Consider the following 17,510-nt stretch of genomic DNA (forward strand, 5'->3'; position numbering starts at 1 on the left):
AATTTTTGAGCTCAAAAAATTATAAATTGACACTAGGCGAGTAGGCGTCCTCTCCCCGCACTTACAGTTTAAAGTGAAATAAAAGATGTAATGAATATAATGCATTATTATAATATAAACAATATAATAATGCATATAGTCATTACATGTCAAGCCGCATTTAGACCAAGCGAGCGAATGCTTGTTCTTCCCCCACTCCAGCGAAATTCTCTTGACGTAAACGCTTTCTGTTGAGCGAGAATAAGAATTTCGCCGGAGTGGGGGAAAAACAAGCATTCGCTCGCTTGGTCTAAGTGCGGCTTTAGAAATTTGATAAGACAACAGATTTATGATATTAGTGCATTTTTATTTGGATTGGAATTTAAAATTGAAAGCGATTTATACAGAAATATTGATGATGTGTAATCTGAAATGTTTGTCAAAATACCCACTACGCATAATATGTGCAATTAGTAAAAATGCATTAATTTTATTTCATTTGTGTACATACTGCATGTTTATAATTTATAGCACCTGTAATTCTACAAAATATAACACATCTGACATCATACATGATTAATGACAAGCCTTGTCACAACATTAGAAAGAGATAAAATATATCAGTATGCCTTATTTGTTGAATGTCAGTTGTGGGTGCTATTAAAAATTGGCTGGTACATACATATTATAATATTATATAATGTATTGAAACACAGTAGGTAATTTGTTGAAACAAAAAATATTTCTGAAAAAATAACAGTGTTAAGGACGGTACTGACTTGAGCAAATTTGTACGCACAAATGGTTTACGCGTATGAACATTCGTGCAGATAAAATTTTTTTTTTATAAATTAAGATAAACATTAAATGTAAAATAATCGATTGCTATAGAGTCTTCGCTACCTTTTTATGATGAGCACTAAATAATCGCTCAGTAAAAATCAACCCTTTGAATGCTAAACAACGATATATCTCGTTCATAATAACAACGAAAAAATAATGCTAACAACAATTATATTTGTTTATTTACGTTGTAATGTTTGAAATAGTAATTGAACTTCCTACTGCACCATTAATAAACCGGTTTAATTTTGATTATTTCACACTTATCACAAATATTTTTTTATCGGAAATTATATCAGAAAAATAGCTGAGAAATCCTAAGTAAGTATCTAACACGTTATAAGACAAAAAAGCGTATGCACACGCAAATTTGACCTTGTACGCACAGTTTTCGTGCGCACAAATTTCCTCAAGTCAGTACCGACCTTTAGGTCTGTTTTTTCCATTAAAATGTCATAAGATTACATACATGTCATAATTTGAATAAAAAAATAGTTATCATGTTCCCATGGAAGTAGAAAGCAGTGAGAAAAAAATATACAATTCATTGCACATTGGTTCATTTTTTTTTGTGACAGATGTGTTTTCATAATTTTATATGAGTGTAGATAAGTGATGATCATGTGGTATCCAGAGGTTGTCAGGCTATTTTTGGGTGGCACTGTAAACTTTTCTAGATTAAAAAAAAAATTGAAATTGCCATCAAAAATTGAAAAAAACCCATTGGCTGCTATTGGATTGATAAAAATATTGCACATTTATATATCATTTATTCAGTTTACCATGTCGGTATTCATTGTATGCGACATGTTTGAATTCCAAACAGCGACATGTGCTATAGGTACTTAGCCTTGTTCGACTAGGTCTACGTTTTCTAGGTTAGTTAAAAAATTTTACATCCCAGAGTGGCACTTTAGATTTATTTTCTCTTGATAAAGTGACACTTGGTATGTTGCACACCACTATTAATTATAGACACACATAAATATAATTTTATTTATTATTTATATGTGACTGATTGGTTAATGGTAAATGTTCATAAAAAAATATGAATAAAATAATGTCTATATGTATCGAACGGGGCCGTGGACTCAAGGGGCAGTAGTGACAACTAATTACTAAACAAGTTAGGCACAGTTTTCACATCGGCATATTATATATTTATGCATGAAAAAAGATTCACGCGTGGGATTGCTTTTTAAGCAAATTTAAATGCATAACGTTTGAGCATTTAGAGGTGAATATATTGAAAAAGATGTGTGCCTATATTGAAAACAATTTACTGTCCGTGTGATAAAGATTAAAATGGACATAATGTTCCCTACCAGCAAAAACTCACCAAATACAGCTTCGTAAAAATTGATTCAATAAGATGAAATTAAAATGTCTTTTATTGTTCCAATAAGACCCACACATTGATGGTTATATTAACTGATGTTTTAAGAAGAATGATCGATCACACACATAATCAAACAGACATGTGAATTTTCGCCAGAGATAGGGTTTGAACCTGCGGTTTGACTTCAGCAACAATTAAATAATTTCAAAAGGACGCTATATAGATTTTATCAAATGAATGAAAAGCAAAACCGAACAAGTGATTTTTTTGGATTTTTTCATTTAATGTACCACACTTTAATTCTCTGGCGGTCTGTCAAATCAGCACATTGAAAAAATTTCTGCTTTAACACTTTCTATCATGTCTTATTTAACATATCATATAAATTTAAAATGCAGATTGAACTGGGGACTTAAGTATGTGGTTTTGCCTTTCAATATTTGATGTTTATATTTGGTGGGTTTTTGCTGGGAAAAAGCGATATGACATAGGATAATTTCTTTTAAGTCATTAAGGTGCATATCTACCCCGCTGTCCACATGCGCAGAGCAGAGTGGGGTTGCACCTCCGTGAAGTAGAAAGATTAAACCATTAACCTTCGAAATAAAAGTTATAAAATTGAATAACCCCATTGTGAAAATAATACAATTTTTGTAAAAAAATGAACGCTTAGAGTTGAATAATGAGAGAATTTCAAAACAATCATTTCACATTCTATCGTAATGTCTAACATTACTACTAAAAACCAACATTATCTTTCACTGACATTTAAAAAATATATCAGCTAGACTCGATGGCAAAACACACAGTAAGAGATGGCAAGTAGGATCACTTGGCGGTCCACACTCTCCAGATAGAGACGAGGGAAGCTGCCGCGCTGGTCATCAGTCCGCCTCCCGGAGGGGTGCCTACGCCGCTCAGCGTGGCCTGACTTCCCCTGTGCTGAAGAGGCGCCTGACCCATTTCTCCCAACTGAAATGAATTTTAAATGAATAATAATTCACTAGATTTAATTGCTAACACTGTGAAATGTTGAATCGGAAATATATGGCCGTATATTAAAGACAGCCCAACCTCTTTGGGTCGTATAGTACTGACATAAAATTCATGTCTAAATAAAACGCGCTTCTTGTCGGTTTACACTTTGCAGGAAGCCAGCAGCGAACAAATCTTGAAAATAGTCAAATTTTGCCAAAATCAGCGATGAAAATTGAATTAATGTTCATATTGATTCTAATAAAATTGGAGACCGTATAGTATACGGTCATCTCTATCCAATAGAAAGCTCACGGCAAACTGTGCCACGGTGAAATGTTTTATGTACAATTTACATGTAACCTAATTGTTTATAACCATTACATACTGTTAACATATATTTCTCTGAGGTGTTTTCAAATTATAAATGTTCAATAAAGAATATAACATTCTTAATCTTGTGAATTTATCATCGAATAAAAGAAATAATATATAAATAATTGCTCGTTAATAATTGAACATGTCTGTAGGGACAAAACTAGCCTTGTTGTGGAAACAAGCACAATAAATAAAATATAACTAAACATATTGAAATGTTTGTTATTTCTAATCCAATTTAATCATTAGCCTTAGTAATCTATTCAGTTTTGCTTCGATATATTATTTAGGTTCCATCTATAATAGAGTGTTTTCTTCAATATCATTAAGATAATGAGTAGGGTTGGTCATGCATGAAAAAATACATTTGAGTATATACTATTTATTGATTGTTAATTGCGGATTGCTTGCTGAGGCTGGTTTTACTATGCATAATGGTTTCGGAATGAAAATATTGTTAATTATTCTACAATTTTTTATGTTAACAACTGTTTTGGTCCACAAACCACAAGCAAATGTTAAAAACTTACTGTTTCCCAATCCCAGTGCAAATGTTCAGGTGGTTCCGGTTCTTCATCATCAGAGATTCCGAAAGGAATACTACCTCCATCGTCTCCCCCCCACCACAGTCCTCTTGGCAGTTTTTCTTCCTCTTCATACCCATATACACTATTTTCCATAAATACATCGTCATCTTGTACACTGCAACAAAGACGAGACAAATATTTTTGAGAATTTAATTGAGGCACTTTGCTGAAAGAGAAGATTTGTTCATTTTGGCATGCACAAGTCGGAGGGATAGATTTAAAGACTTTGGACATTCTAAACCGGAGGGAAGCAGATTTGGACAGACCCGAATGGAGGCAGATGCTCAAGGAAGTCATGACTCACATAGGGTTGTAGCACCAGGGAGAAGTACAGAAGAAAATAGTTCTGGGATATACATATTATGCATATATGTGTATTATACATATTATGTAAGCTGTTTTTTTGATGATTTTGTACCCCTTCCTAATAGGCTTACTGAAATGATACTTAAATGTATATTTCACAGTTATATTGGTATTGTCTGCTACAGTCCCTGTTTCAATGCTAGCAAACAATACCAATACAACTGCAAAGCGTTTTTGCCTTACCAATGTTGCCAGTGTGGAATGATTCCAGTATACAATATTTTTTAATTAAGAAAGCATTAAGGGGGGACGTGCTCAGCGTAGGTCAAAATGGAGCTTTTGTTCTATTTTCAAAGCATGATCCTGGACATTCCTTAAACGTTGTAGATAATCTGTTTATAAAATTTTGAAGCCTTACTATCCTTTATATTTATTTTAAATATTTCATGACTGCATAAAGTATTTTTATTACATAAAATAGTATTCTTTTAAACCTCTTGCTCTAATGTTTTAGAATATAGTCATATTTCAGTACATAAATGTGTAGTGGTGTTAAGATTTTTTACATTTATTAATTTTTAAACACATTTATAAAACCATCAGTATAATTTATGTCGACATTATTATAGTGAAATATTTACGATAAAAAATTATATTGATAATCTCTGTGATCCCAAATTTTACAATAATTAGGCATTTTATTATTCAAAAAATGGGCAAGATTAACACATTTGAAGATAATTCTAAAGATACTAATTATAAGCTATGTCTATGACCATTCAAGTGTGATAAACATCCTACGAATAATGATTGCTTTATAATAATTATTGACCTAAGAATAAGGTAGTGTTTTTTTGAAATACGCCATTTCTTTTGGCATTCCCCAGTGGTTAAGCTACAACATACGGCCTTAGCCATAAATTGACAAACTATAATTGAAGTAGGGAGTAAAATGATGTTGACGCGCGTGTTTGAACATGTACCGTTTAAAAAAAAAAAAAATCAGTTAGGTACATGTTCAAACACGCACGTTAACATCATATATTTTCGAAAAACATAATTATTTACCTATCTAATTGCAACGGGGAGGCCCTCAGAAGCGTATGAAGCGGGGGCTCAAGCGCCATCATCTTAGGGGATCCCTTGCAGACCCCTGCCGCCTCCACCAGCACAGATGCGCAGTTCTGGAGACGCCATACGTGCCGCTTGAACTTACGTTCTTCTAGCTCACTGCTGCAGAGATCACTGTGAAAAAATTGCAAGAGAGAAAAGTCAGTGGATTGAACTTTTCACAGATGGTTCCATCTTTCCTGTGATCGATACTTCAGAGCAATCAGGAAGTGTGCTACAAGATATTGCTGGGATTTAGATTGTCTCCTGGATTTGAAGAATCATTGAAACTTCAAAGCTTAGTTAAATTGATTGCTCACGACGATCGTTGACTCTGGTTGGGTCTGCGAGTCTGCTGGTGTGATTAGGTCTTTCCAAATTTGGTATTGTTACAATATTATTAGTGATAAAAACTGCACTACATACGTGTTAATTATTCAAGTTCAGCTTTGAGTCATTTTATTTAGATAGTCAGTCATCGATAAACATGCAGATATACCTTATCATACTTTCGAAACAGAATAAAAATGGATGATTCAAACATGTAGATATCACACCAATTAGCGAAACATTAAAAATTAAAATGGTAAATACCCATTGCAGATTATTGAACAATACAAAGGGCAGTCATACCATATTATCGCATTGTTATAATGCTATATACATATACATATTACATCACTGAAACTATGTTACACAGTGGAGAACTAAACAATTATTTAACATTTGATTATGATGTAATATGTAAAGTGATTTTTAAAAATAATATAATTAAACATATCAGCACACATAGTGCAAACTGATTTTATTCTTCCATCCATAACTATTGAAAATACAGCATGAAAAGTAAGTCTATATTACGAGGGTGGGTCAATAATTCCTTAGAAAAAAGCATTAAAACAGTTTTTATTTTTGTATTTTTTTTTATTTCTCAACATAATCTCCTTGGAGCTCAATACACTTGGTTAGACGTTTCTCAATTTTTTTTAAACCGTCAGAAAAATAAGTTTTCGGAAGGTCCTCAAAATAAGCATTTGTCCGATCGATGACTTCTTCATTTGAAAAAAAACGTTGTCCACTTAGCCATTTTTTTAAGTTTGGGAAAAGGAAAAAGTCACTGGGGGCTAAATCTGGCGAATACGGTGGGTGGTCGACCAATTCGAACTTCAATTCTTCAATTTTAGCCATTGATCGTAAACATGTGTGAACACGGGCATTGTCCTGATGAAAGAGGATTTTTTTCCTGTTTAAATGACGCCGTTTTTCTTCAATTTTGTTTTTTAGCTGGTCCAATAAAGATGCATAATAATCCCATGTTATTGTTTTTCATTTTTCCAAATAGTCAACGAAAATAATTCCACGTGCATCCCAAAATACAGTAGCCATAACCTTACCAGCTGATTTTACGGTTTTCGCCTTCTTTGGACATGGTTCGCCTTTCGCAATCCACTGCTTTGACTGTTATTTCGTCTCGGGAGTATAGTGGTGTATCCATGTTTCATCTACAGTCACAAAGCGACGAAAAAATTCATCCGGATTGCGTTGCATGAGCGACAACAGGGCTTTAGAGGCCACCACCCTATTGCGTTTATTGTCGACTGTGAGCAAACGCGGCACCCATCTTGCAGAATTTTTTTTCATGCCCAATTTGTCATGTAAAATAGAAATGACGCTACCTTTTGAGATCCCTGTAACCTCAATTATCTCACTCAACTTTAATCTTCGGTCACTTAACACCATATCGTGGATTTTATTGATCATTTCTGGTGTAGTCACCTCTACAGGACGTCCTGAGCGTGGTTCATCCTTTGTTGATGTACGACCACGTTTAAATTCATTTAACCAGTTATAAATAGTTGCAAGTGAAGGAGCAGATATGCCGTGAACTAAATCCAACTCATTTTTTATTTCCTTTGCTGTTAACCCTTTTATATTAAAATGTTTAATAACAGCTCTAAACTCAATTTTCTCCATTTTCCATTTTTCCATTTTCCACAAGCAAATTTTTTTTTTAAATGTACGAGAAACACACAACAACCCGACCAATCTGATTGAAACTTCGCAGCATACTGAATCGGTAGTGCCGCTGCATGAAAACAAACCGCTTACAGTACTAGTCGCGCCACCTGTCGGCATTTCTAAGGACTTATTGACCCACCCTCGTATTAAAATGGTAACGGGTGAATTATACTGAACTAGTAATACATAATTTAGCCAATAGTTATAAAAATTCATGAAAACCTCTAGCACTGCAATGGGGGAGTTCAGAATTTGATATCTTTAAAACCATCCATGTACACCCATACCAAAAGTCTACAAATATAGAATGATACATTCTCAAATTTTGTGTCTTATTCGTTGAATAAAAGAAATAGTTTATTAGATAATTAAATATATACATATATAACTTACTTGTAAGAGATATTGAAGGGCAATCTGACGTCAAGGTAGAAAGCAGCAATTCTCAACAGTTGAGCACTGTATGCGAGCGCAGCACTTATTCTATATGCCGGATTTTGGTTCACCGGCTCCACATTTGCAGGGTTACCAGTTGAACTCACTAAACCTTTGTTTGAAGACACTGAAAACAAGAAGAAAAAAATGATATTATTCAGTCATTGATGACTCCACAGGGCTGTCTTAAAATCAGATGGTTTGATGAATCGATTGAGACCTGAAGCCCAATGGAAGTGGTACAGCTCAGGATTGTCTTTTAAACCACTCGTGACTCCTGTACTTCACTACGCCGTTTGTTGTGAGTTTTGTGACTATAGGCACCATAGGGAGATGCCTCATGCAACATGTGAATATAATTAGTAGTATGATATGTGTATCGATTGAAATACTATATCGTACCCCAGTGACAGTAAGCACTATAGTCTCCATCTAATGGCAGAAACGCAGTCAGCACTTGGAGAGGCGCCAGGCCAGGGGTTCCGTCCGATCCTCGCATGGGCCTCGAAGCCTCCGCTAGCGCCCTCTCCGTGCAGACTTGGACACCATATCGCATGCTGCTGGAATCATAATCGAATAATGAAAGAATGACAGGTCTGTCAAACAGTATAATTTATTTCATCAACATATAGAATAAATAGTTAAAATTCAGTAGGTAAGGTAGACACCCACGTTGGCCGCGTGGCTTAAGCGCCGGTCTATAGTGTCGTGGGTCCCAGGTTCGAATCCTGGGTCTGGCAAGTACACAAATTGTTTTTCAATTTGTGTATGAGTCAGAGTATGGACCTAATAGGTTGAGCAAGTGGCTGACATCCATTTCTCGTAAAAATAAAATCTGTTAATACAAACCTCAACTACTTGGAGGCCCATATGATCCTATTAGGATCGGACATGGTCGAAAGAGGTAACTATTTTGTAGAACCTAAGAATTTTATGCAAATGGGGTGAATCTAATTGAAATTTATAAATGATTTTTAAGTGATGACTATGGTCAATTAAGATTACATAAAAATAAAACATGGTTGGAGATTTATATCTATATTTGGCAGCATTTACCTGTGTGAAAAGACATTTGCAATCAATTTTGATAATAGAGAGTGATACCGCCTAAACCATGGCATCCTCGGAGGATCCAAGGCCATGAGGCCTGAATCATCATTGGGCTGATTCATGCAAACATGAACAGATCGACTGCGAGGCAAATTTCTAGCCCGTAAGCTTAGATGTATGGAAATTTATAGTCACCCTTTTGCAAGTTCTATAAAATTTAATAGAATCAGTCTAGCCCTTAATATAAATAAAATCCTGCATTTTTTTATACCTACATTAATTCTATAAGCAAGCCAAGTAAAACCTAGCGTCATTATAAATTCTATACTTAGTCAATTTTAAAAATACTTAGAAGCAAGCTGTAATTTTAAAGCCAATCAATAGCGAACGATTTTGTAGTTACCTATATAACTTTTTAGCAATTGTCAGCACAATATTTTAGATGCCAAAAATAGTAATTATTAATACCTATCATTTTTTAATATTATTACCTACATTTCATCCAATTTTGACCAATAGGTATTAAATTCGTACACTTACCTATATACCTAAATATTGAAAGCAAAGTTCCCAGCCATACAATGTACCTAATACCTAGAATATCTGATTTGAGATTATTTTGAAAAAATATGTATTTGTGTACCTAGTTCAAATATTTCAAAATATATACCTACAAGCAAAGAAATGCAGAAGGTAATAATAATTCCAAGAAATTCACAGCCCCTTCCCAAAGCATGTAGGGTAAATGCACTGGTATCCGGACAGTTAACTATTTTCTCACCTTATTTTCGATTATCTTTTCCATTTTTAGAAGAAAACAAAATATGTTATGATTTATAAATGTTTACATATATATTCTTTTGGTTTATAAATATTTTAAAAATCTATATTTAGGTAAATTACTATCATATTTCTCATGTTAAGAAAAATGGTTGGTTTTTTTAGTCTCCGGACACACAATCTTAGTTTCCGGACGTACTATTTTTAGTGGTCGGACAGATTATTTCGTATAGAAAATAAGACAAGTTTTGGTGTTAAAAAAATATTTTTTCACGTTTAAACAATTTTAGTTAATACAGTGATGCAATAAAAGCAGAAATAGTTCACAATGAGCACTCAAGCAACTGCTAACTTGAAAAAAAAACATATTTTTATTTATTCAATGTGTTTCTTTCATATAGTTCTGTCGAAGTAATTTTGAGTGCAAATTGAGCAAAGCAAAATGAATTAAAAAACTGAACTTCATAAATCAAATGGTTAAACTAATAAACATCTCAAGTGAGTTGACCAAATTTTGACATTAATTTTTTATTACATCCAAAAAATCTCAAACTGTGTAACTTTTGTTTGTGTTCTATAATATGCAAAGCAGGCTTACAAAAAAAAAACATACTTGAGAACTGCTGGCAACTAAATTATTGCCATTGATAATTTTAAAAAGGTTCAACACTTCAGTCACCATAATTATATTTCCAAACACACTAAAATAAATTTCAATACTAATCCTAATCCCTTCTCTGACGAAAAATAAATGTTTTCTAGTGCTATTTTCAATCATAAATATAAAAGAGAACTAAGTGTAAAAAATCCATGCTTGAATCAAGCACTCTTCAGTAGTTTTACAGAGAAAAAAATGCTTCAATGCTATACCCCCAACCCAATAGCCTGGATATGTGACTTAATGTCTAAACACCTAAAAACCCGGAACCGGGGTTCAACGTAATACGGGTGTCTGAGTGATTATACGGGTGATAAACATATTAATTTAGGTCTAAGTTTAAACAAAAATTACATACAAAATCTTTTAGTGATGCTTCACTATAAGATAACATAGACATTGTCGTGCATTTACGGTGAAACCAACGAACACATCCATCACAGCCAATGTTCTTTAATAATAAACCATCCTCAACATCACTTTCTAATTCATCAGAACATTTTGGCAAATCGCCTTTTTCGCTTTCCTTTTTTTTATTTGTCTTCTCTTTTCTAAGGAAGACCTTTCATCTTTTATGAATTGCTGTACTTTTGTCATCCTTCACTTTTTCTTCTATGATCTTCTTCCACGCTTCCGAAGAAATGGCACTTGGTGCTTTGACAGTGTCTTATTATTCTATTTTTACTCCCAAATTGAGTAGGTTTGGGGTAAAAAAGATGAGATTTTAATGTTAAATTGCTCACACTTGATGAACTGGTGCTTGTATTTGACGTACTCGTACCAGCTATTGGAGATAATTGTGTAAATACATAATAATTAATTAGAAAATAGCTTTGTCCGGTCATTCAATATTGAATTTTAGTCGCCGGACAGCAGGATCAAAATTATAAAATCGTGTCCGAAAACTAAAAATATTTACAATTCTATGTTTGTCCTTTTCTAACTTGTATGAAACCAAGCAAGCCTCGATGTGATACTGTACACACACAAATACTCAATGTCTCTTATAAATTCAGTGCCCGGACACTGCGTCCGACAACTAAAAAAAGATAAAATTTTGCACTTTAGTTGCCGGACACCAAATATTTAACTAAATTTAACAAAATACATTATTTTTATCATTGAATAATATACAAGAACATATTACTGAATAATATGAAACATCTTTGAAGCGAATAAATGAAATAATCATAGTTTTAACGTACTTTTTGTATCCTTCGTTCACTAATTATTTTTTAAGAAATCGAATATTTTTTTTGTTGAGTCAGCATGTGCACCACTACTAATGTAATACTATAGAATGAATTCATTTGTGCGTGACAAATATAATTTTATTGGTCAAGGAACAATACAGGCACAATATGTGAGTCATCCTTCATATGAAACTCTCATACTTTGCTTATTTTCGTTATATTTGTACAAAACTGTCCGTATACTGAAGCTGTCCGGGGACTAATGCAGTTACCCTACCTAGAAAAGGTCTGAAATATGAGACCTGAGGTACCTACCTACAAGCCAGGTACATATGCCAGAGGCTGTTTTTGTCATTTTTCAGAGATAGAATAATAATTGTGAATTGTTTGTTGTGTATTATTACTACCTACTCTGCCCTACCAGCCCCTAATAGGGTCAGTCGGTTTTCGAACTCTCGAGGGTGACATTTTAAATTTATTTTTTAAAATATTATTTTTATAATTTAGAAAGAAGCCAGCAGACGATATCACCATGACATGACCATACATAATCAGGGAGGGTCCAGCGCATCATCCTACACCCCCCCCCCCCCTTTCGGAGGTGACGAGAATACTAACTACCAACTTTGAACCTTAATTAGTGAAATGTTATCCTTCATACTTCACGTGGATGAAATCGCAGGGTATCACTTCTCACTATTAATAAATCTAAATGATTACCGTTTCACTACTTAAATTTCAGTGTTTTAAAGGTATTATTTTTATTTTTTCGGTAGGTACAAATGTTGCATTGGAATTGGTCCAAAGTGCTAGGATGGTTAGTTTACTTGTGGATTATTTTGAAGACAGTGTCTTGAATGTAATGTTTCACAATGAAGTAATGAAACATTTAACATCAACAGTCATGGCAATACCCTCTGCTATTACATAGTAGCAACCTTAGGACTCATCTTTCACACACATAATTGGAAATCTTTATTTACAAATCATAAATGTTATGCTGATGTCATGGTTACATACTTTACTTGATTTGATTTATGGATTTTTTGTTATTATCCACTTTTACTACAGCATCACCTATTTCGCAATCATTTATTTATGATTCATTAAGAGATAAACTATTATGAAAGATCTAATGTAATCAAGTTAGCAGTTTTAAATCTTCAAAGAAATTAATTTACTAAAATAAATTTACCCTTTTTGTACCTATTTATTAATTCTAATGACAACACAGATATTTAATTTACAATCAAAATGATATCTAACATAAATTATTTAAGATTGGAGCATCACAAGTATCAAGAAATACCATTATTTTACAACGTTTTTATTAGCTCGTATTCTTGTTTATTCGGTGGTTGTTTGTCCAGTACAAATCTTGCAATCGATTTTTATCTAACTTCCCGACTAGCTAGATATTTGAAACTTTTAGAATATATCAGAACACGATGCCAATGCATTCTTTTAATACTTTTAGCCATCTTTAAGCAGAATTGAATTCATTTTCAGTTAATTCTGTTTTGTATGGAAAGTTATTTCAGAAAAATCCGTAAAAAGTAAGACTATTATTGGTTGCTAAGGGAGTGGTCCTAGCAACTAAATTATTAATATATATGTGCATTACTATGGAAATCAAAATGACATTCAAGTATTCTATAATTGTTTGTTTTTTATTTACTTCATATCAAGTACAAGTTTGAGCATATTGAGCATAATAATTCAACAGAAAATTTAAAAACGTTGTATATAAAAAGTTCTTTTTATCTTGTAATTATTTTAAAGCTATAAAGTGTAAATAATATATTAATGTGAATATTATTATGAGGAATTTCTTGATATATTGCAAAGGGAATTTATAAATTTAAAATATTAATTGAAAACAAGTTTCAAGAACACTAAGAGCCGGGTCACACCAGGCAACTCTGGTTGTAAGTTGAGTTGAGTCAACTCGGGTTGCAGGCAATCAGGAGCCCAATTTTTGAAACAAGCAGTATCATAAAATATAAAAATTTGCTTGAAAATGTGACATAGTTTGAAAAGTAAGCATAGTGCTTCCAGGCAGTCAATAATCTGCTCACTTTCAAGATGGATGTCAAAGAGGTTATATTTGTGTCGTTTGCTTTCTGGTGGAGTGTTTATCATGTTGTATGATGACTTTAGGAAATACCCTAGCAAATTTTTCGACTATGTATTCTCCCCGCAGTGTGGCTGCTGCCGGTGACTGGTCGCCGAGTGTGGCGGTGCTCAATACATAGCTATATATTTTCATTCATCGCGACCAATCACCCGACCAGTGTGATCGCGCAACCAGACCAAAAGCAAGAACACGATTTCACCGGTCGCCCGACTAAACTGGTCGCACGACTACGGGGAATCAACTATGGCAAGCTCTATAATATAACTGCATACATTTGGTATGGTCGCGTGATAGTTGAGTTGCCCGGTGTGGCCCGGCTCTTACCGCCTTCAAATATGAAGATGCTCAAGCAATTAGTAAGCATTGCTTATTGAAACAATGAGTAATATATCGGTATGATTATGACCACAGAATAAGTGGAATAAAGGTGTAAGATACATTTCAATGTAAACCATAAGAAGTCAGACATTATTATTATTTTACCACGTTTTTCTTAGCTCGTATTCTTGTTTGTCCGGTGGTTGTTTATCCAGTACAAATCTTGCATTCGATTTTTAACTAACTTCCCGACTAGCTAGACATTTGAAACTTTTAGAATATATCAGAAAACGATGCCAATGCATTCTTTTAATACTTTTAGCCATCTTTAAGCAGAATTGAATTCATTTTCAGTTAATTCTGTTTTGTATGGAAAGTTATTTCAGAAAAATCCGTAAAAAGTAAGACTATTATTGGTTGCTAAGGGAGTGGTCCTAGCAACTAAATTATTAATATATATGTGTGCTACTATGGAAATCAAAATGACATTTCAGTGTTCTATATTTGTGTCTTTGTTGCAAAATAGCAAAAAAATGATTTGTTGACAATTGCCTTATTTGTCCAAAATTATTAATACATAGAATTGTCAAGTTTATATGATTCAACAGAAAATTTAAAAACATGGTATATAAGAAGTTCTTTTTATCTTGTAATTTTATTTTAAATAATTCCAGTTTAATTATAATGTTTCAAACGAGTGTTTAGTAAAACTGGTCTTAATTAATATAATTAACTGTGACTGCTTACCTCTGTGAATTAGGAATCTCTTGAATAGGAAACACATAGTCCACCAATTGCTTGAGACGTTGCCGTCTCAGATTTTTCAGTGCATCTTGTTCGCTGTCAATATGGCTACTCCGCCGCTCGTGCTCAATTTTTTTGTTCTGCACATAATTGGAGATTTTCTCGATATTCTGTTTATACTTTGGCAACTCAACCAGCATCTGATTATTGTAATTCTTCAATGCGGTGAGCGCCTCGGTGTTTGCTTTGATGTTGTCTTTCTTCTGCTGGATGGCCAGCTTCAGGAGGTTCACCTTTTCTTTGCATCTGTTAATTTCTATGAGAACACTCTCTTTCGTGAAACGCTTCTCGAGGATACCTTCGCAACGCTCCTCAACGTCTTTGCATTTTACTTTTATTCTCATCATCCGTAATTGCTTTTCTGCGAACCTGCAAATAGTAAAAAAAAAATTACCTAGCTGCTAACTTCACTGCACTAAAAATACTGAGTATTATATAATACTGATTTTGAGTTAAGTGTGTTCTTGGTTACCATTGTATGACTGCATTTGTCCAGTGGTTGTCCTCCGCCGAGGCAGTGGCTAAGCTGGCGTAGGCTGTTAAGATCCTACTTAAATAGTACATGCTAAACTTTGTCAGTCATACTTAATTGTTTTCATTGAACTAAGAATACAAATTGCAGATGGTGCTGGATAGTTTTTAAAATTCAATAATTAAGCCCTGCAAATTTTCACGCATTCATCAAAACAATATTCCACGAAACATTGCTCTTTCTGATGAAACATTACCTAACACTTACTAGTTTTTTAGTATTTTTGTACATGTTTTCCTTTTGCAGTGGAGTAGAAAAAAAACATGAACATTAGTATCTTGGTCTGGAGTAGGTGGGCATAGTTCTCAAAAGAAATATGAACATATTTTCTTCATTAACTTGTAGAAAGGCAATTGTTCCAAGTCGAAATACTTTATTCAATTTATACACAACATTATGTTCTTCTTCCGAAATTAAAAAGAATTCAATTATTGTACTGCAAAGCTTAAATTTGAGATAATATAACAGTTCAATAATAATTAAGAACCTATCTTGAAAATACATAATTATTTTCTATTTGCAACTATTTACTTGGCCTGGAGTCAGTCAACATTGTATTATCAAAATTAGAACTGATAAGAAATTAATCCATGCGCTTGGCAACTGAGAATAACAATTGGTGGTATAGATACAGCGAGGGAACACAGAAATAATGGGAAATGTGTTACTTTCTGGTGTGTTAATAGTAACAAGGATTAATTCTTGAGTGTGGAGAAATATGGGATAAACTGAAAACACGTGTTACAGAATGTATTAATAGTTACATCAGAATTCAAGTTTGTCACGTAACCGAAACACAAATTCAACATTGGTATTATTTTAGGATATTCCAGAGGCTTCGTATTTTAAGAATTTTATGTCCGGACTATCATTGGGCTGTCCATATAATTATGACATCACACTCTGGGGGGAGGGGGTGCCAGAGAAAATGTGATGTCACGAACTAAAAAATATAAAAGGATTTGAAAACACAATATTGGGGATCAAGGAATTAAGGATAAATTAATATAATTTTTTTTTGTTTTTTAACCATTAGGGGGGTGTCAAAAACGTGACGTAATATAGACAGGGGTAAAAGGTTATGTGACAAAGGGGGGGGGGGGTGTTATATATCTTTTGGAGTACTGTAACGTTACCCAATTGGTTTGGAATTTATTCAAACGGATTGAAAGTAAGTAAGGTTTTGTGTACCATAAAAATTGGTAGGTAGGTACCTACATATATTTGACCACCGATCAGACACTTTTATTTATTTTAGCCAAAAATAAAAACATAACATCTGGACATGTGCGCATATCTTGTATTGGGAATATTTGCAGGTATGCTACTTGAGTAGCAGGTACCTGTCTGATAGTCAATGACTTCATTTCAAGGTGACTTTTTTTGCATAAACCTTTTTAGCAACATTATTCGCGAATGACGAGCAAATGATGGTAAATAGACATAAAATAATAAATCGATTATTGGTAAAATATTTCAAATATCGAACAATACTTTCACATTTACGATTGTATATTTTTTTTCTCAGTGTTCAATGTCATCAAATATTAGAATGTGATAATAAAATCGAAGTCATGGATGATTGTGGTGATGGAGAAATACTCGAGGGAAGCCTGTTATAAAAGTGCAAATTGAGTGAACGTAGAAATGTTAGAGTGAGACGTGAATGATGACATATTTTTGTAAACACACAAAGATTATTACCTCTCTGAAAGATGAGAAGTAGAATGCACGAAGTCTCCGTTTCTTATGCATTGTTTGCAATAAAATACTTTTCTAAAATGAAAACACAATAAGCACTTTTGGTGTGTGGCACTGAATCTATTTTCACTTCCTTCTATGGATGATAAATGAAAATCTTTCGGAGCTCCACAACTGTCATCGGAACAACTCGTCGCCATAACATTGAATTACAACTAAATCTGTCATTCATTTTATAATGCGACGTATAGCAACACTCATTTGCGCAGTAAGTAAACAATGATGCAACTTCAGAAAACTAAATAAAATTTTTAAAAAATCCCTAGATTATTGTTTGACTGGGCACCGTCCAATCTCTTTGTGTGT

General features: G+C 33.5%; 1 protein-coding gene across 2 annotated transcripts; it reads right to left on the reverse strand.

The window, feature by feature from the left end:
- Positions 1–1,393: 1,393 nt before the first annotated feature.
- Atg14 (autophagy related protein 14) lies at positions 1,394–17,386 on the reverse strand. Of its 2 annotated transcripts, none has more exons than XM_085948105.1 (7): positions 17,148–17,386; positions 14,855–15,280; positions 8,374–8,531; positions 7,930–8,098; positions 5,476–5,652; positions 4,045–4,216; positions 1,394–3,133 (listed from the first exon to the last, which is right to left on the reverse strand). In XM_085948105.1, exons 1-7 carry the CDS (start codon positions 17,342–17,344, stop codon positions 2,990–2,992), a joined length of 1,443 nt encoding a protein of 480 aa, XP_085804231.1. In that variant the 5' UTR covers positions 17,345–17,386; the 3' UTR covers positions 1,394–2,989. The 2 variants fall into 2 exon arrangements, with proteins under 2 accessions (XP_085804231.1, XP_085804232.1); XM_085948106.1 differs by having other exon boundaries at positions 8,374–8,528; positions 17,148–17,367.
- Between the last annotated feature and the right edge of the window lie 124 nt (positions 17,387–17,510).

Source organism: Rhyacophila brunnea, unplaced genomic scaffold, assembly GCF_057557595.1.
Source record: "Rhyacophila brunnea isolate RB1 unplaced genomic scaffold, BYU_Rbru_1.0 scaffold_20, whole genome shotgun sequence".
In the NCBI taxonomy this organism is placed as follows: domain Eukaryota; kingdom Metazoa; phylum Arthropoda; class Insecta; order Trichoptera; family Rhyacophilidae; genus Rhyacophila; species Rhyacophila brunnea.